The 14849-nt window shown below is 39.8% G+C and overlaps 1 protein-coding gene across 1 annotated transcript; it reads right to left on the reverse strand.

Annotated features, from left to right (window-relative positions):
- Positions 1-1059: 1059 nt before the first annotated feature.
- On the reverse strand, positions 1060-14369 carry LOC139950731 (inter-alpha-trypsin inhibitor heavy chain H3-like). The gene is made up of 14 exons (XM_071949527.1): positions 14241-14369; positions 13377-13534; positions 11474-11617; positions 10095-10282; positions 9608-9718; positions 8970-9108; positions 8407-8688; positions 7249-7534; positions 6390-6937; positions 5849-6116; positions 5435-5491; positions 4846-5019; positions 3921-4289; positions 1060-3281 (listed from the first exon to the last, which is right to left on the reverse strand). The coding sequence occupies exons 2-14, from the start codon at positions 13527-13529 to the stop codon at positions 3058-3060; spliced, it is 2943 nt and encodes a 980-aa protein (XP_071805628.1). The 5' UTR covers positions 13530-13534; positions 14241-14369; the 3' UTR covers positions 1060-3057.
- Between the last annotated feature and the right edge of the window lie 480 nt (positions 14370-14849).

A 14849-nucleotide genomic window follows, 5' to 3' on the forward strand; every position in this document is an offset into this window, starting at 1 on the left:
TTTTTGGCAGTGGACGCTATTGGTAATTACTCAAAATAATTATTAGCATAAAACCTTTCTTGGTAACGAGTAATGGGGAGAGGTTGGTATAGTGTAAAACGTTGTGATAAACGGCTTCCTCTGAAGTAACGTAGTTTCCGAGAAAGAAGTAATTTCCCCTGGAATTTGATTTCAAGACCTCGGATTTAGATTTTGAGGTCTCGAAATCAACCATCTGAAAGCATACAATTTTATCGTGTGACTAGGAGTTTTTTTTTCTTCATTATTTCGCAACTTCGACGGCCAATTGAGTTCAAATTTCACAGGTTTGTCATTTGATGCATAATGTTGAGATACACCAAGTGAGAAGACTGGTCTTGAACAATTACCGATAGTGTCCAGTGTCTTTAAAGCTTTTCTCCGTTTTCCCACTTCGATTTCTTGAGATGGAAGCTCTGTATTTCGTTTCCTAATCTCTCTTGGTACATTAATAGTAAATGTATTAATAGCTCTGAAGAGAATGGATGTTAAATATTGCGTCAGTGAAGCATTTAATTGGACTCGTTAATGGTTCTAGATACGAAATTGTCTGCTACTTGTGAAGCTAACAACGAGGTTGTCGTGCACTTGTGAAGCTGAGTACGAGGTTGTCGGGTACTTGTCGGGTGCTTCCGTTTTGGGGAAAAAGTAAACCAACAAAGGTGCTTATGACATTCATGCAAAACTAGGTTCATTGATCTTGATGGATCTGTACAGTATAAAGCTTCGGAGATCGGGAGGTCATTCTTGGTTTTTGTTTCAAACCATTTACTTACATCTCCATGATTTTCACCATTTTGTTATTTTATTTGCTGTCGATATTTTTTTCCCACGAAGTAAGAGTTTCAGAGTGTTAAAACTTTCTCTGCGACGAGTACCTGTACTATCAAAGTGGTACTCGAGAAGTACTGGAGCGCGAGTGCTAAAGTATTACTAAGTAAGTTTCGGTACTCGTCAAAGTAAATCAAGAGATTAGCGACGTCTACCATTTCCCGGGGTTCAGTGAAAGAAATCAAATAAGAAGTTTAAGACAAAAGAAAGAAGGTTTTTATGGCATAATCTTACTGTCAGCATTTTATTTCCAAAGCAAAATAAGCTAATAACAATTTTTTTTAATATACGTGTAGGATTTCATCCTACAATAAATGAGGCAGTACACAATCATTAATATTTTCATTGCTGATCTCCTCAATTCATTAATAAGTAGATCTATTAAAGACGCTCGCTCGTCAAACGAGCAAACGAAAAATTCGTGCCACTATACAATTGTTGCACGCTGTGACGGGATCCATGGCGTTTTGTACACCCGAGGGGGAAAATGGCACCCGAGGCGATGCCGAGGGTGCCATTTGCCACCGAGGGTGTACACAACCCATGGACCCCAGTCACAGCATGCAACAATTGTTTTGTTATACCTTGGTAACATTATTATTACTCTTCTCGAAGTTCTGTTGTCATCTTCAAACATTATTAAGACGGAGCAATGCATAGTTCGAACGGTTCAAACAAGAAACAATTCTTCACCTGTTGATCGAACCCGCGTTTATTTCGCACAGCGCTTGAAATCGACCAACGACGGGAACGATCAAGGTGATGTACACCGGGTGTACATCACTTTTCATGTTACCCGGCGCGCTGTGCATTACGCGGTATCATTAGCCATCATGATACATGCGTATTTGTTGCACGGCACGTGATAGGTTCTCGACCAATCAAACTTCATAATTTGCACAGTGGTATAACAAGATAGGTTGAACCCTTATCCACCAGCAGGCCGGGCCTGCCCTGTTCTTGAAGAAGCATGTGCGATAGCTGAGTCTAAAAATAGCACGGCGCGCGCGTTATTTGAAACGCTCATTATATATGCAGCAACTTGTGCTGTTTAAAGTAGCTAGATAAATAATGAGTAGACGTGTGTAGTGCATGCTGCAGTGACATAAACAGATACATAATCCAAACTCAGTTTTGAGTTCAAGTCCAATAGTGAACACTTCCGAGATAAATTAATGCAGTTTTGCTAAAACCATACTGTAAACATTAAACTTCTTCATTTTTTTGACTGTTGCAAAATTAGATACTAGTGTATTGATGGTAAACTTAGGGCGCGGAGAAATCGGCACAGAGCGGCAAGAATTTGCTTAGTTTAACAACTAAACTACAATATTTATGTTATTGACTTATGTCTTTCAAGTTCATTCATGAAGTAAACTACATGCAGCATAAGAATTAATTTTGACATACTCTGAATTTAAGATTAATAATTGAACGTTACAGAATTGGTAAGAAACACAAATCGTGAAGATCACAGATTTACATAAAACTTACACAGTATGATGATGATGGTAGAAATAAATAATCTAATTTCGCGCGATACTCAGGGAGCGTTTTATTCATTTTTGTTTTGGCATCGATGCAATGCAAAATTTGTAATTGGTTTTTCACTATTCTCTCGTGACCCAGATGGCTGATCGACCCCAAGCTTCTACAGGTTTGTCAGTTTATATGGTGGATCCATAGCTCTTTGGGTGGATTTAACATAAAGTGCTTACACTGCCACCTCACGTCCCATCTTTCTAATCATGTTGATAAACAAACCGCGCTGGTTGGCATGGACGGCATGAGTGCAGAATAAAACTTGCGATCGTGTTAACATAACATTTCAACAAAATTCAACATTTTCTGCAAACTTTCAGTAAGATAAAATATCTCCCATGATTGCTTGCATTGTTTAAAAAAAAAAAACCCAGCCTAAACGATGTTGAATATTTTTTGTATTATTGTTACAAAGTGTGGTTTTGTTTTACTTTTACATTTGATAGCTTTCTATAGTTTTATAACATCGGTTGGCAAAAAACTGTGACGTTGCAATAAGCCTTTTTGAAAAAATGGTGAGCACTGTGGCAATGCACTGTTTGGTTTGAGTGAATATGATTAGATTGACCCAAATCTAATAGTGTTATAGCCTTCTGTGTCCGGCCACCATACCTCCAAATGGCTTATTTGAAGGTCTGTAAACCCGCAAAGCAAAGTTTTAACTCCCTACTTATTAACCACGTAGTCGGTTAAGTTGCCATCAACCAGTCCGTACGCGTCGTTATCTACGTACCAACACGTCCAGACTATGTCCGTCAAGAGATTTCTCCTCTCCGATTGGATAGCTTCGATAAGTTTGTTGTTTGCCTTGATGTAACCTTTGACCTGGAAGTCTTCATCTACAGTTACGGAGTCCATATCCAGACGTAGCTCTCTGCGTTCAAATTGGCCTGTCAAGATAAAATCATCAGTACAGTAAGTAACTTAAGTTGACATTAATGTTAAAGGAGTATAGTAGGCATAGGTTTTGTTTTAATGTGCTTGTCCCTTTTTCCGTGTGTGTGGGGTGGGAAGGGCCGGGTGGGAAGGAGAGGGAGGGAGGCTCTCCCTCGAAGGTAAAGCCGCAACATTTTAAACGGGAGCTACAATGTCAAATTCAGGTTTTGTGATCCACTTATTTGCCAATAGATAGAGTCCTAATGAAAAGGGGAGAAATTACTCAATAAATTAGTCTTTAATCTCACAATAAAATGGTGTGAAATGACATCACATTTCAAATAATACAGCTATGTCCTTTTTTGTACAGAGCATTTTTAATTCCTTCTTGAGTTTTGCCAATACTAAACCAAAATGTCTTTGAATTTGACCTTTTCACTGATGTACAGACATGTGTCCGATGACGTTAGTTAAGTTTTTAAGGAGTGTCAAATAATATTATTTCTTACACCATTTTAATGTCAAGTTTACGTCTTGTAATTTTCCCTACTTTCATGAGGACTCTATTGGAAATGTAGAGCAAAAACATTCAGTTTGACCTTTGAACCCCTCTTTGGCAGATATTGTTATTTTTCAATGATTTGTAGGCTTACCGATGATACCATGTACTTGGTGCGAAAATCCTCCCCCATCTTCAATGTACAGGCCAAAGTAATCCACTTTGAGCGCGTGGTGGCGCGCTACATCGTGACGGTACACAACAAGCGTGATGCCTTTTCCCAAACGGACGGTCAGATACTTTTGGTCTCTTGCGCTAATGTGTACACCCTCGTCCAGACTCGCGTCCCAGTCTGCCTCCCACTTCATCGACAGAGTCGACCCGATGGTAACAATATCTGCATTGATGAGGATTTGATGGCCGGCTAGAGACATCGACAGACTGTCGAATATTGTTGGTGTCGGCATTGTCGACAGGTCATAATCGCGATAGGGGCTTGCTAAGTGACCATTGACATCAATTCCTGAGAAAGATCAATTAAATTATTTTACAAAATAGAAAAGAAATAATTACAAAAAATCGCAATAGAGCTATATGGGGTGGACTATGTAAATACCTCAATCATGATCGACAAGCTTCGCACTATGATGTGTTACGCAGTCGATGCATGTTATTCATTGTAAATATAATAATAGTAGGAACCCGAAAAGCGTAGAAGATGCGAAGCGTCCCAAACGTCCTATAGTTATAAATATAGGACTCCTATATTTTATCAAATGACTCGTATACTGGATTTTAGAGTTTCGTAACAGTATACATGGCAAAATAAAGTATGACAACGCATGTTCAACCAATCAAACAGCAACACTTATGTGCGGCACATTACTATTGATCTGCCTTTGCACGAATAATAGTGAGAAGAACAGCAAGATCTAACCAGCCTTGTCCACCTTGCTCAGATTGCAATTATCCTTTCAAATGAAATTGATATTAAAGTTCACCTCTTTTTTACGGCATAATTCGAAAGTCATTACCTGACTAAACCACTTTACATACTCATGATAAAATATTACACTCACCTAATATTGGATCGTGGACCAGACTAATGACGTCACCAGGGGTGCCCATTATGTCGAAGCAGACGGTAAGGTTGTCACGTGTGTCGTGCACCATGAAATGAGGGTCGCTGTCCACACTCAAGTGTGCTGTCACAGGTGCTACCGGTGCCACAGGTGCAAAAGGTGGTGGAGGTACTACTTGTCCGTTATGCATTGTGTGATAACACAAACAAATACTGTGAATTTATGTACAAATCACTATCGAACACACCCCCCCCCCCAAAAAAAAAAAAAGAAAAAAAAAAAAAAAAAAACATATTCATTTAGTCTCAGTATGCCCAACCAAGTACCCCCCGCTCGGAAAGTTGCTTAAAAAAACATCGCACACTCAAACACGCAAGTGGCAATTCAAATTAATACTAATGACGTTGACATACTGATTTCATGTTATACTTTTATGTATTTCAAAACAACCAAAACGGATGCCATCCTTAACAAAACATGACATGGACCACACTTATCAACAGAGGGCGCTATAACATCTCACACTGTAGGTTTTACAAGAGGATTTTGATTTCAAAGTAATTTAGAGGTTAAGCTTAACACTTACATAACATGGGCGAACCTTGCCTTCCTTTCGATGAAACCGGTGGTGGGATGACGTAACCTATTTAGAAAAACGCATTAATGTTCGTTTTGAGTTGTTATTGGCGTCCATACTAAAGACATTGGACATCTTTGGGTAATTACCAAGAACACCCAGCAGGGTGGATATGTGCGTATTACAGGTCTTATTATTATTATTATTTATTAATATTCTTAATGGTGTATCTCAACAAAATAATTCCAAGCATATGAAATCTTTAAAAGTTTGGAATGTATTTTGTCATCGAAGTTACAACCTTTGAAAATCAATTATTTACATGTTATGGATGTATCTATTATTATTATGATTGAAACAATCGATTTGTTCAAAAAATCATTGACACTTTGCCTTTGATGATTGCCATGGCACGAAACTTACTCGACGTTTCATGAGCCGATGCAGGTGGCAGAATCTCGACATCATCTGCGGTGACCTCTTCCGGTTTCACCACCACCAGTGACGTCAGTGGAGTCACAAAGTGATACTTGAGAGAAAGATCTAGCGCCCTCTTTGTCAGTGAGGCCTTTTCAGCGCTCCCGTCGGCCGCAATGCGCTTGCTCAGTAGTTCCTTGATGGTGAGGAAGGCCCATAGTCTCTGAGCGAAGTCGTCCACGGCGTGCGGGCTCAAGACTGATTCGCTCTCCTTCTATATTAAATTTCAATATGAGAACGAGGTTGTCTTTAAGGCAAGTTTTCATGACACCACAAACAAGAGTTTTGACTTCTAGCTGACACAGTTTGTAAACAGCTAACCAAACAATACCAAGGAGTGTGTTTGTTTAGTAGTTAAAGCAGTACCAGCATAATTTTAAATGATGAAAAAAAAAACTTGAATGAGTCTTGTAACATAATAACATAATGTAATCATAACAAATGATCATCTATAGAAGTTTTTCAGAATACAGTGTAGTATACGAACCTTGATGTCAGTATCAAGTTGAAGTTGAATCTGCTCACCCTCCGTATCCGCCGTCACTACGCATGTCAAAACATTAGGCAGATCATCACCGACAGCCAACTTGCCTGCCACCACCAACTCGGTCCCGGAGAAGTATGAAGGGAACATGGTCTGGGAGATGCTGTTAATCTCAACTAGGTTGTCCCCGTACTTTACCTCAATATTCGACAACAGTGGGGTGGCTACCTCGTTGTAGAAGCCCACCAGCTGCAGCCCAGCGTCGGCTTCAACGTAGATCGTCCTGGCGAGTCCGCTGTTCTGCAGGGACAACTGCTCCAAGAACTCGTAGTTCAAGTTGTGCCCAAAACCCAGGCAGAAGAGAGAATACCTCCCGTTCAACCTCTCGCGGATGCTAGTCTTGATGGCTTCGAAGTTCGTGATGCCGGCAGAGGGCGAACCGTCGGTCAGCATGATGATGAGAGAGAACACACCTGTGGTTGATATCTCGTTGTTTTCAGCGTCTTCTAATAAGGTGATAGAGTCCATTACTCCCCCGTGAAGATTAGTACCTGTGGTTAATTTAGGGTAAAACACTTAATTTTGAACCAACAAGAACAAACAATAATCCGTTATAATTATTGTAACGCTTTTGAACGCTAGGTGACAGCAGACTTACCATCCGCAGGCCAATTGCTAAAAATTTGTTGTAGTTCTGAGCACCACGCGTGCTTTGATTCTTTGAAATGGAAAAACACCAACCAGTTTACCCGGAAATGATAAAACACAAGAAACCAACATTTTCGAGTTAGGCTGTTTTGTAATGGAAGGGCCGTGCACCCGTCGGCTCATCTGAGGGTTAAGAGACAACATGGGTACCAACCTCCCCAGGCACGTACACCGTTGACTGCGATTGCTGCGTCTTCAATATTTGATTTATTTGCAGGCACTAAGTGCTCTTTCCAAGATCTTGTTGTCGATTCGAAGAACACAATCCCAAAGTTGTCTTGCTCCCGTAAGTCCGGTAAAATGGTTGCCATGGCTTCCTTCATTTGTTTTTCTTTGAATCCACTCATGGAACCACTCGTGTCGAGGACAAACACGACGTTCTTGCGCATGGGCAAAAAGCCATCCGGGGAAAAGTGATGCACGAAATAGCCGTTGACAATCTGCAGATTCAAAAAATGTCACAGGTGATTAAAAGGCACTTGACACTTTTGGTATTATGTCAAAGACCAGTATGCTCACTTGGTGTATCCCATCATATGCAAAAAAATAACATCTGTGAAAATTTAGACTCAATTGGTCATCGAAGTTGCAGGAGAACAATGAAAAAACCAACTTGTTATTACACAAATTTGTGCACTTTAAAGCCATTATACACTTTCGGAACAGAAAAAATAATAAAAAGTTCACAGATTTACAAATAACTAACAGGGTTTACAGAAGGTAATGGTGAAAGACTTCCATTGAAATATTATTCCATGAAATGCTTTACTTTTTGAGAAAACGTTAAAACAATTATCAATTCTCGACATCGAGAATTAACGGATTTATAGTAAACACATGTCATGACACGGTGAAACGTGCGGAAACAAGGGTGGGTTTTCCCGTTATTTTCTCCCGACTCCGATGACTGATTGAGCCTAAATTTTCACAGGTTTGTTATTTTATATATTAGTTGTGATACACGAAGTGAGGGCCTTGGACAACACTGTTTACCGAGGGTGTCCACTGGCTTTAAGATGCCTAAAACTGGCTCCAGGGTACCCTTGTCCAAGGCTCTTATACGCAAGCACCGGTCCGCTATGAATTAGGGTGCGTTGGACGAAAACGAACTGCATTGATACATGTACTGGCAAGGTACTAGGGATTTGATTTTATACAGTACTTGGAACCGTGGGGTCGGATTTCCAACCTCGTACGAAGAAGCCTAAAACGAAGCCGCTTCATTGTATGAGCTTGAAAAACCTAAAGAAAAAAAATGGGTTTGACGAAGTCTTTCAGTTTAAAGGCTTTTTTATATCAATGTGATACACACCTCGATTTTCCCAGCGTTTTGTCCGTGGATGACGTCATACCGCACAATGAATTTACCCATTATGCCATCGGGGGAAACGAGCTTTTGCTCCTCCCTGTCCGGATGAAACTGCACGTGGACACGGTCACGGTAAAGTTGTTTCATCTCTGCCCAATGAGGGCGCACTACCTCCCTGTGGTTGCCAGTCGATGAGGATCTCTCCTCCAAAAAGAAATCCAACTTACTTTCGTCGAGGCCCTGAGGTTCGTTGATGTGTACGTCTACAGTGAGATGCTCAACTGGCTGCAATGTGGTGGAGGGAAAACAAACAATGATATACAACCAATGGGTCGCTACAGTTTTCTCAAAGTAATGAAAATGAGAAGTACAAACTCATCAAAAGTAATGTACACCAGTTTCAGACAGGCGCCCCCCCCCCCCCCCCAGCCAAATAGATTAGGAGCGACTCTTTAGTTCCTCAAGTTTGATAAATCGTTACAAAGGTTAGTAAGTGTGAACACACATTGAACTTCCGCGGTTCGAGCCTAGCGAGGTCTATAATTTCAACATTAACCCTTTCTTACCTGACCGGGAGAGATGAAGATAGGGTTCTCAAAGTAACCGTTTTTACGTTTAAGGAGCTCTTCGTAGGTCAGATTAAACGACAGCGTGCCTCCACCTTCAACGTTGATTGATATGGTGAAGTCATTCTTCTTCTCCGATCTGTAAAACACCAGAGGGCGGTATGCGTGAAAATTAGTTTTTTTCTCAAGGCGGATAAATAAAGATGATTTCAAAGTTAATGTACAACAACCATTATACAATATTGAAGCTTAGTGTAAAAAACAGACTGCTCTCAATTGGTGACTATGGCCACGTCCAGGGCCCAATTTCATAGAGCTGCTAAGCACAAAACATTTGCTCAGCAATAAATTTCTTTCTTGATAAAAAAAGGATTGTCCAGGGCCCAACTTCATAGAACTGCTAAGCACAACAATTTGCTTAGCATGAGATTTCTTTCTTGATAAAAAAAGGATTATCTCCCAAATTTCCATTTGGTGCATATTGCTTGTTATTCAGCTGTTGTTTGCTTATTCTAAAAATAACGTGTAAAATTTGGTTGGTAATCTTATTTTTATCAAGGATGAAATTTCATGCTAAGCAAATGTATGTGCTTAGCAGCTCTATAGGGCACATGTTTGACAAAAAGGCTCTTACTCACGTTTGTTTGACTTGGCCCGCAGTCTGGCCGCGCTTTTTCGCATCGTCGTACGCTTTCTGCGCCTTTTCTTTCTCGTCAACCGTAGAGTAATACACGTTGCCATCCACCTCACTACGCGGAAAGAAAACAAACTGTTGAAAACCAAGTGTAACCTATTGACCTCGAAGATTCGGTCATTGATTACGTAGCCATAAGGTCAGTTTATCAAGTTCAGCAAAATTATTTCTTATATACGTTCGACTTCTGAGATCCAAGTTGATTAATTGGGTTTTAAACTTACGTAAGTCAAACAAGTACAACGATTGTCTGTTATGTTGTAGAGCAAATAAACACTTTGAGGCATTTCCTTTAACTCTCCCTGGTTTATACACAACTTGATCTAAATACCAGTTCAAAGTTATTGCAACTGTTTCATGTGGATTGTTCTTGTTATCATTAAAGTGACTGCGGGAAATTTGTGTAGGAATACAACAAAAGTTGAACTCACATTAAAAATCCCGATATGAAAGCCTCGTCAGGCAGCTCGCTGTAGAAGTTGACCTCTTGACTCTGATTGGCCGGGTTGACCACGTGACTCGTGACCACGGTCTTGGCGAATCGAGCCGTGACTGATGACGTCACATGGAGACGGTGTATACGTAAGGGAATAATTGGTTGCTTGGTAGTGACTGGTACCTGTGTCGTGTATACAAAGTTATTATCTTCTTATGAAGACAAAAAAATCACTAACTGTGTTTTTTTTTATGATAGCTGACAAATATCATTGAAGGGGACGTATACTTTTGTTTTTTGGAATCTTACCGTTCGATTGTTGTTTTAAAGACACTGGACACTATTGGTAATTGTCAAAGACCAGTCTTCTCACTTGGTGTATCTCAATATTTTATGCATAAAATGACAAACCTGTGGAAATTTTAGCTCAATTGGTAGTCAAAGTTGCGAAATAATAATGGAAGAAAAAACACCCTTGTCACACGAACTTGTGAGCTTTCAGAAGCTTGGTTTCGATCGAGACCTAAAAATCTAATTGTGATGTCTCGAAATCAAATCAGCGAAAATCGGGAGCGATCATGTCCATGAAGGAAAAATGATCCGTAACTGGAACACGTTTTTTAAGATTAAAGTGTAGGGGGGGGGTAACAATAAGTGATATATTTTAAAGCCATTGGACCCTTTCGGTACAGGAAAAAAAGAAAAAAAGTTCACAGATTTACAAATAATTTACAGGGTTTACAGAAGGCAATGGTGAAAGACTTCTCATGAAATATTAGTCCATGAAATGCTTTACTTTTTGAGAAAACGGTAAAACAATATAAATTCTCGTTAGCGAGAATTACGGATTCATTTTAAACACATGGCATGACACGGCGAAACGCGCGGAAACAAGAGTAGGTTTTTCCGTTATTTTCTCCCGACTCCTATGACCGATTGAGCCTAAATTTTCACAGGTTTGTTGTTTTATATAATAAGTTGTGATACACGAAGTGTGGGACTTGGACAATACTGTTTACCGAAAGTGTATTATGGCTTTAAATGGGAAATGTTTATAATTATGCTTATACTTTTGAAGGCTGCTGTAGACTTATTAAAGGTTTTTATAGCCAATAAAATTAAGAGTGATATACCAAACGTGTATACATCTCCTTTAAAATGACATTCAAACATCCACCAACAACGCAAAATCCACCCGATGGCTTTTCAAGTATAAAAGATACATCCTTTGGAACTATTTATTTTTCACGATGAAGACTGTTAGCACAACAGCTGGTTTCTTAAATTGTTTTAATTTTTCTTTTTTTCGGACACTACTTTAAGCAATTCAGTTGACTTATGTGAATGATGGTTGTAGGGAAAATCAAATCTAACCGTGTCTATATCCGTAAATACATTGTGGGTGTTTTGGGTCGATACATAACCACCTCCACTTCCAGTAGTCCCAGCTCCACTTCCACTTGTACTTCCACTTCCAGACCCGCTTCCACTTCCACTACCTGCAGCTCGTTCATCACGCTACAATGTAATAATAAAAAGTTTATTGTTTATAACAATTCTCTCTTTGTTTAGCTACAACATGTTGTTTCTGAGACCAGATCAGGACACATTTTTGGGGTGTACATCAAATTGCCACTGTGGTAGTGTTTTTCAATGGGAATTGTTGTGTTGTATCATCAAAAGGGAATCAAAACAAATCAGGAATCTTATGAGGCAGGCAATTCTATACTATAGGCCTATAAACAAAAATATTGCGATCGGGACAATTTCGCTCTTTCTACACCCACCACGGGCTGTTTCTGAGACCAGATCGAAACGGTCAGTTTGGGACATTGATATGACACTGCTCTAGAATTGCAAAGTTCGTGGGTTCGAATATCCCACCCGAGTATAATGCCTGTGATTTTTCATAGAACTCGTGTAAAGAACTGAGTATACATTGCTAACACACACACACCCAAAAAAGGAATGTTCTTTATATTATTCCTGATGTAAATTTAACATCTATTAAATTGGGAGAACGCTGTTCACTCGCGGTGGTAGCACACCGAGTTTAGAAAGCTAGCTCCCCCCCCCCCCCCCGCATGAGATATCCAACCGTCTCAACTACGATACTTCTAGCAACTCCAATCCAAATACTTTGCTGTTTGACAACATTTTGTGACTATTAATGCTCCATTCAAAAGTCGCAGAAATGACGTCATTTTTTAACTAAACACAGTTTTATCTTTCTCGCTATGCGTGTGTGTTGTCTCTTGTAGACTGGGTACCTTAGGTCCATACCTTTTAAGGAGCGAATATCTTTTGTCAGAAAATAACTACAAACACTTCGACTTTCAAAACGACCACATGCTAACTTTAACGAAACATACATTAGTCCAACTGGCTCAATGCCAAAGACCCAACTATTGCTCTCTTATTGGCCTTCAAGGTCAATGCTTCTTCACCGAAATCAACGCCATGATAATGCATTGCGTTGGGAGTTAATACCGCTCTGCACGTAAGTCTCGTAAGTTCCCAAGTTCAGTGCGCTAGAAACAAAGTCTTGGTGCAAGACCGTTTCTCGCAGGGCAGTTCGTTGGCTAAGTCCGGGTGAGTGTATAAGGCGGTACGGGCGCTGTTGGTGACTGTTGGCCGCGCTGTGCGTGAGGAAAACGAGAAAGTCTTGCACCAAAGATCTGTCACAAATATAATGGCAATTGCCATTATGTACATGTTTATATGATAATCATAAGCACATTATTATGGTCAAAGTGAAAAATTGTTGAACCTCACGTTGCAGTCTTTGTTTTGTAAACTACTCGTTTTCGCACTCGAAGATCAAAGTATTTGGTATTCGGCTGCTTGACTTGGTACTCAGTTATTATAATACCTGGACACTATAATACTCGAACTGCCCAGGTACTAGTACCATAGTACTACATGTACTAGGCCATCCTGGTGTTCAGCGGTACCTGTTTCCTCGCCGAAAGTACTCGACTGCGATACTGATTTGGGACTGTGACAATATGCGATACGTGTGCGCATTTGTGGCTTTGGAGTCACGATGTTCTTTGGTTTTGTTTCGTCCAAATCTTAACACTCAAGAACTAGGCCTATTGTGTTTGTGAGAAAATGTCTCGCGTATAATTTATAAGGAAATGGACAAGACTCCGGCCAGTACAAAGTGTAGAATCTTATAAAGATTTTTAGTTGGGTACATACACAATCAAACTAAAACAACTTTGAAGTTTTTAAGTGAGTACTTAGAAACTTCCCCTTAGTTAAGAAACTATACCTTTAAGTTTGTTTCAAAATTGATCAAATCATCCGACTCCAGCTCTTCGTCCAGTATGGCGAGGTGATACGGCGCCGAATCAGCCGGGTTGGAAAGACATGAAAGCAAAGCGGCTATCAAAACACACGCGACACCCAGGCAGTGGCGAAACATGATAGCTGTAGATAATATCATCAAATGATTACAGTATGCTTAAACTGAGAAGTGGTAATTGTACACAACCTTTATACTTGCTATACATTTCAAGCCAACAACTGTTTTGTAAACCTTCGGACTATCCGAAAGACCAATTCGAGATTGATAACAAATGAAACATATGTTGATTAAATCTATCGTAAAGAGAGGAGTTTGTTGTTTACAACCTAACACCGTGTGTAAATATTTGATTAGACTAATATGGGCTGTCCATGTAAATAGAAACATACATTGAGACCTATTGTGTTTAGGTATGTATGGGCCTATCTAGGACTGTTGCCTTTCGGTGGAGCCAATTAATTTTTCAGAAACGGCTGCAGTAATAACAGCGAGTAAATAAATCCAATATCAGAGTTCATTGGGTTAACATATATAAGAATACAAGAAGAAACGCAACTACAATAGCAAACTTTGCTGAGTGGCCTACAAATTCATATCCTTTGAGGGAAATTCTATCTACGCCATCACGAGGCTTCCGTTAGAACACGTGATCCTTGGTAGGTCATCAGTTTAAAGGGAAACGGGCTAATTACACAGGCCTAATATCCTATGAAATATCCTATGAAATGTGTTTCATGACAAATAAAAAAAAAATAATATTTACATGAAGTTATGTCAAAAACCTAAACATTGAGGTCGTAAAATCTTATAATAATCTTGTATACATACCTATAATAAACGATCAGGAAAACTTTTACTTTTACAAGGATTTTACTGCACGGTTTTTTTCTTCCTGCAGAAACACGCTTATACAACAAACAGCGTAGACTGACTCAAGATTGAAGACGCTTAAATTATACAATTTTAATGTACAATTTCAATGGACGAACTTTCTCTTTTATACAAAATTTATGAAACAAGTTCTCGAGCCAAACCGGATTAAGGAATCTCTCGTGGACTTTAATACGGAAGTAAATCCGGCACTGACGTCACTAAAGATTTCGACGAAATGGTATACTACGTGATGAACATGGTCATGTTGGTCATAATGGGCAGAACCCCCACACCCCCCCCCCCCCCTCAAGTCACACTTTTCACTTCAAGTGACAACTTTTAAATCCACATAAACTTTTCATTCGTTCTAGTAATTCTACCAATGATACCGATTACACCATTGTCTGTGGGGAGGGGGGCATTAATCACGTGTCCTACCCAAACCAGCCCTCCATCCACGTTGACCCACTAGTCAACGCTCGACAACCATTCGTATAATCCGACCTTGGTCGGCACAAATTCAATTTCTATTTCACGGGATTTGAGGATCTCGCCAGAATTGGA

Source organism: Asterias amurensis, chromosome 2, assembly GCF_032118995.1.
Source record: "Asterias amurensis chromosome 2, ASM3211899v1".
NCBI classification, from domain to species: Eukaryota; Metazoa; Echinodermata; class Asteroidea; order Forcipulatida; family Asteriidae; genus Asterias; species Asterias amurensis.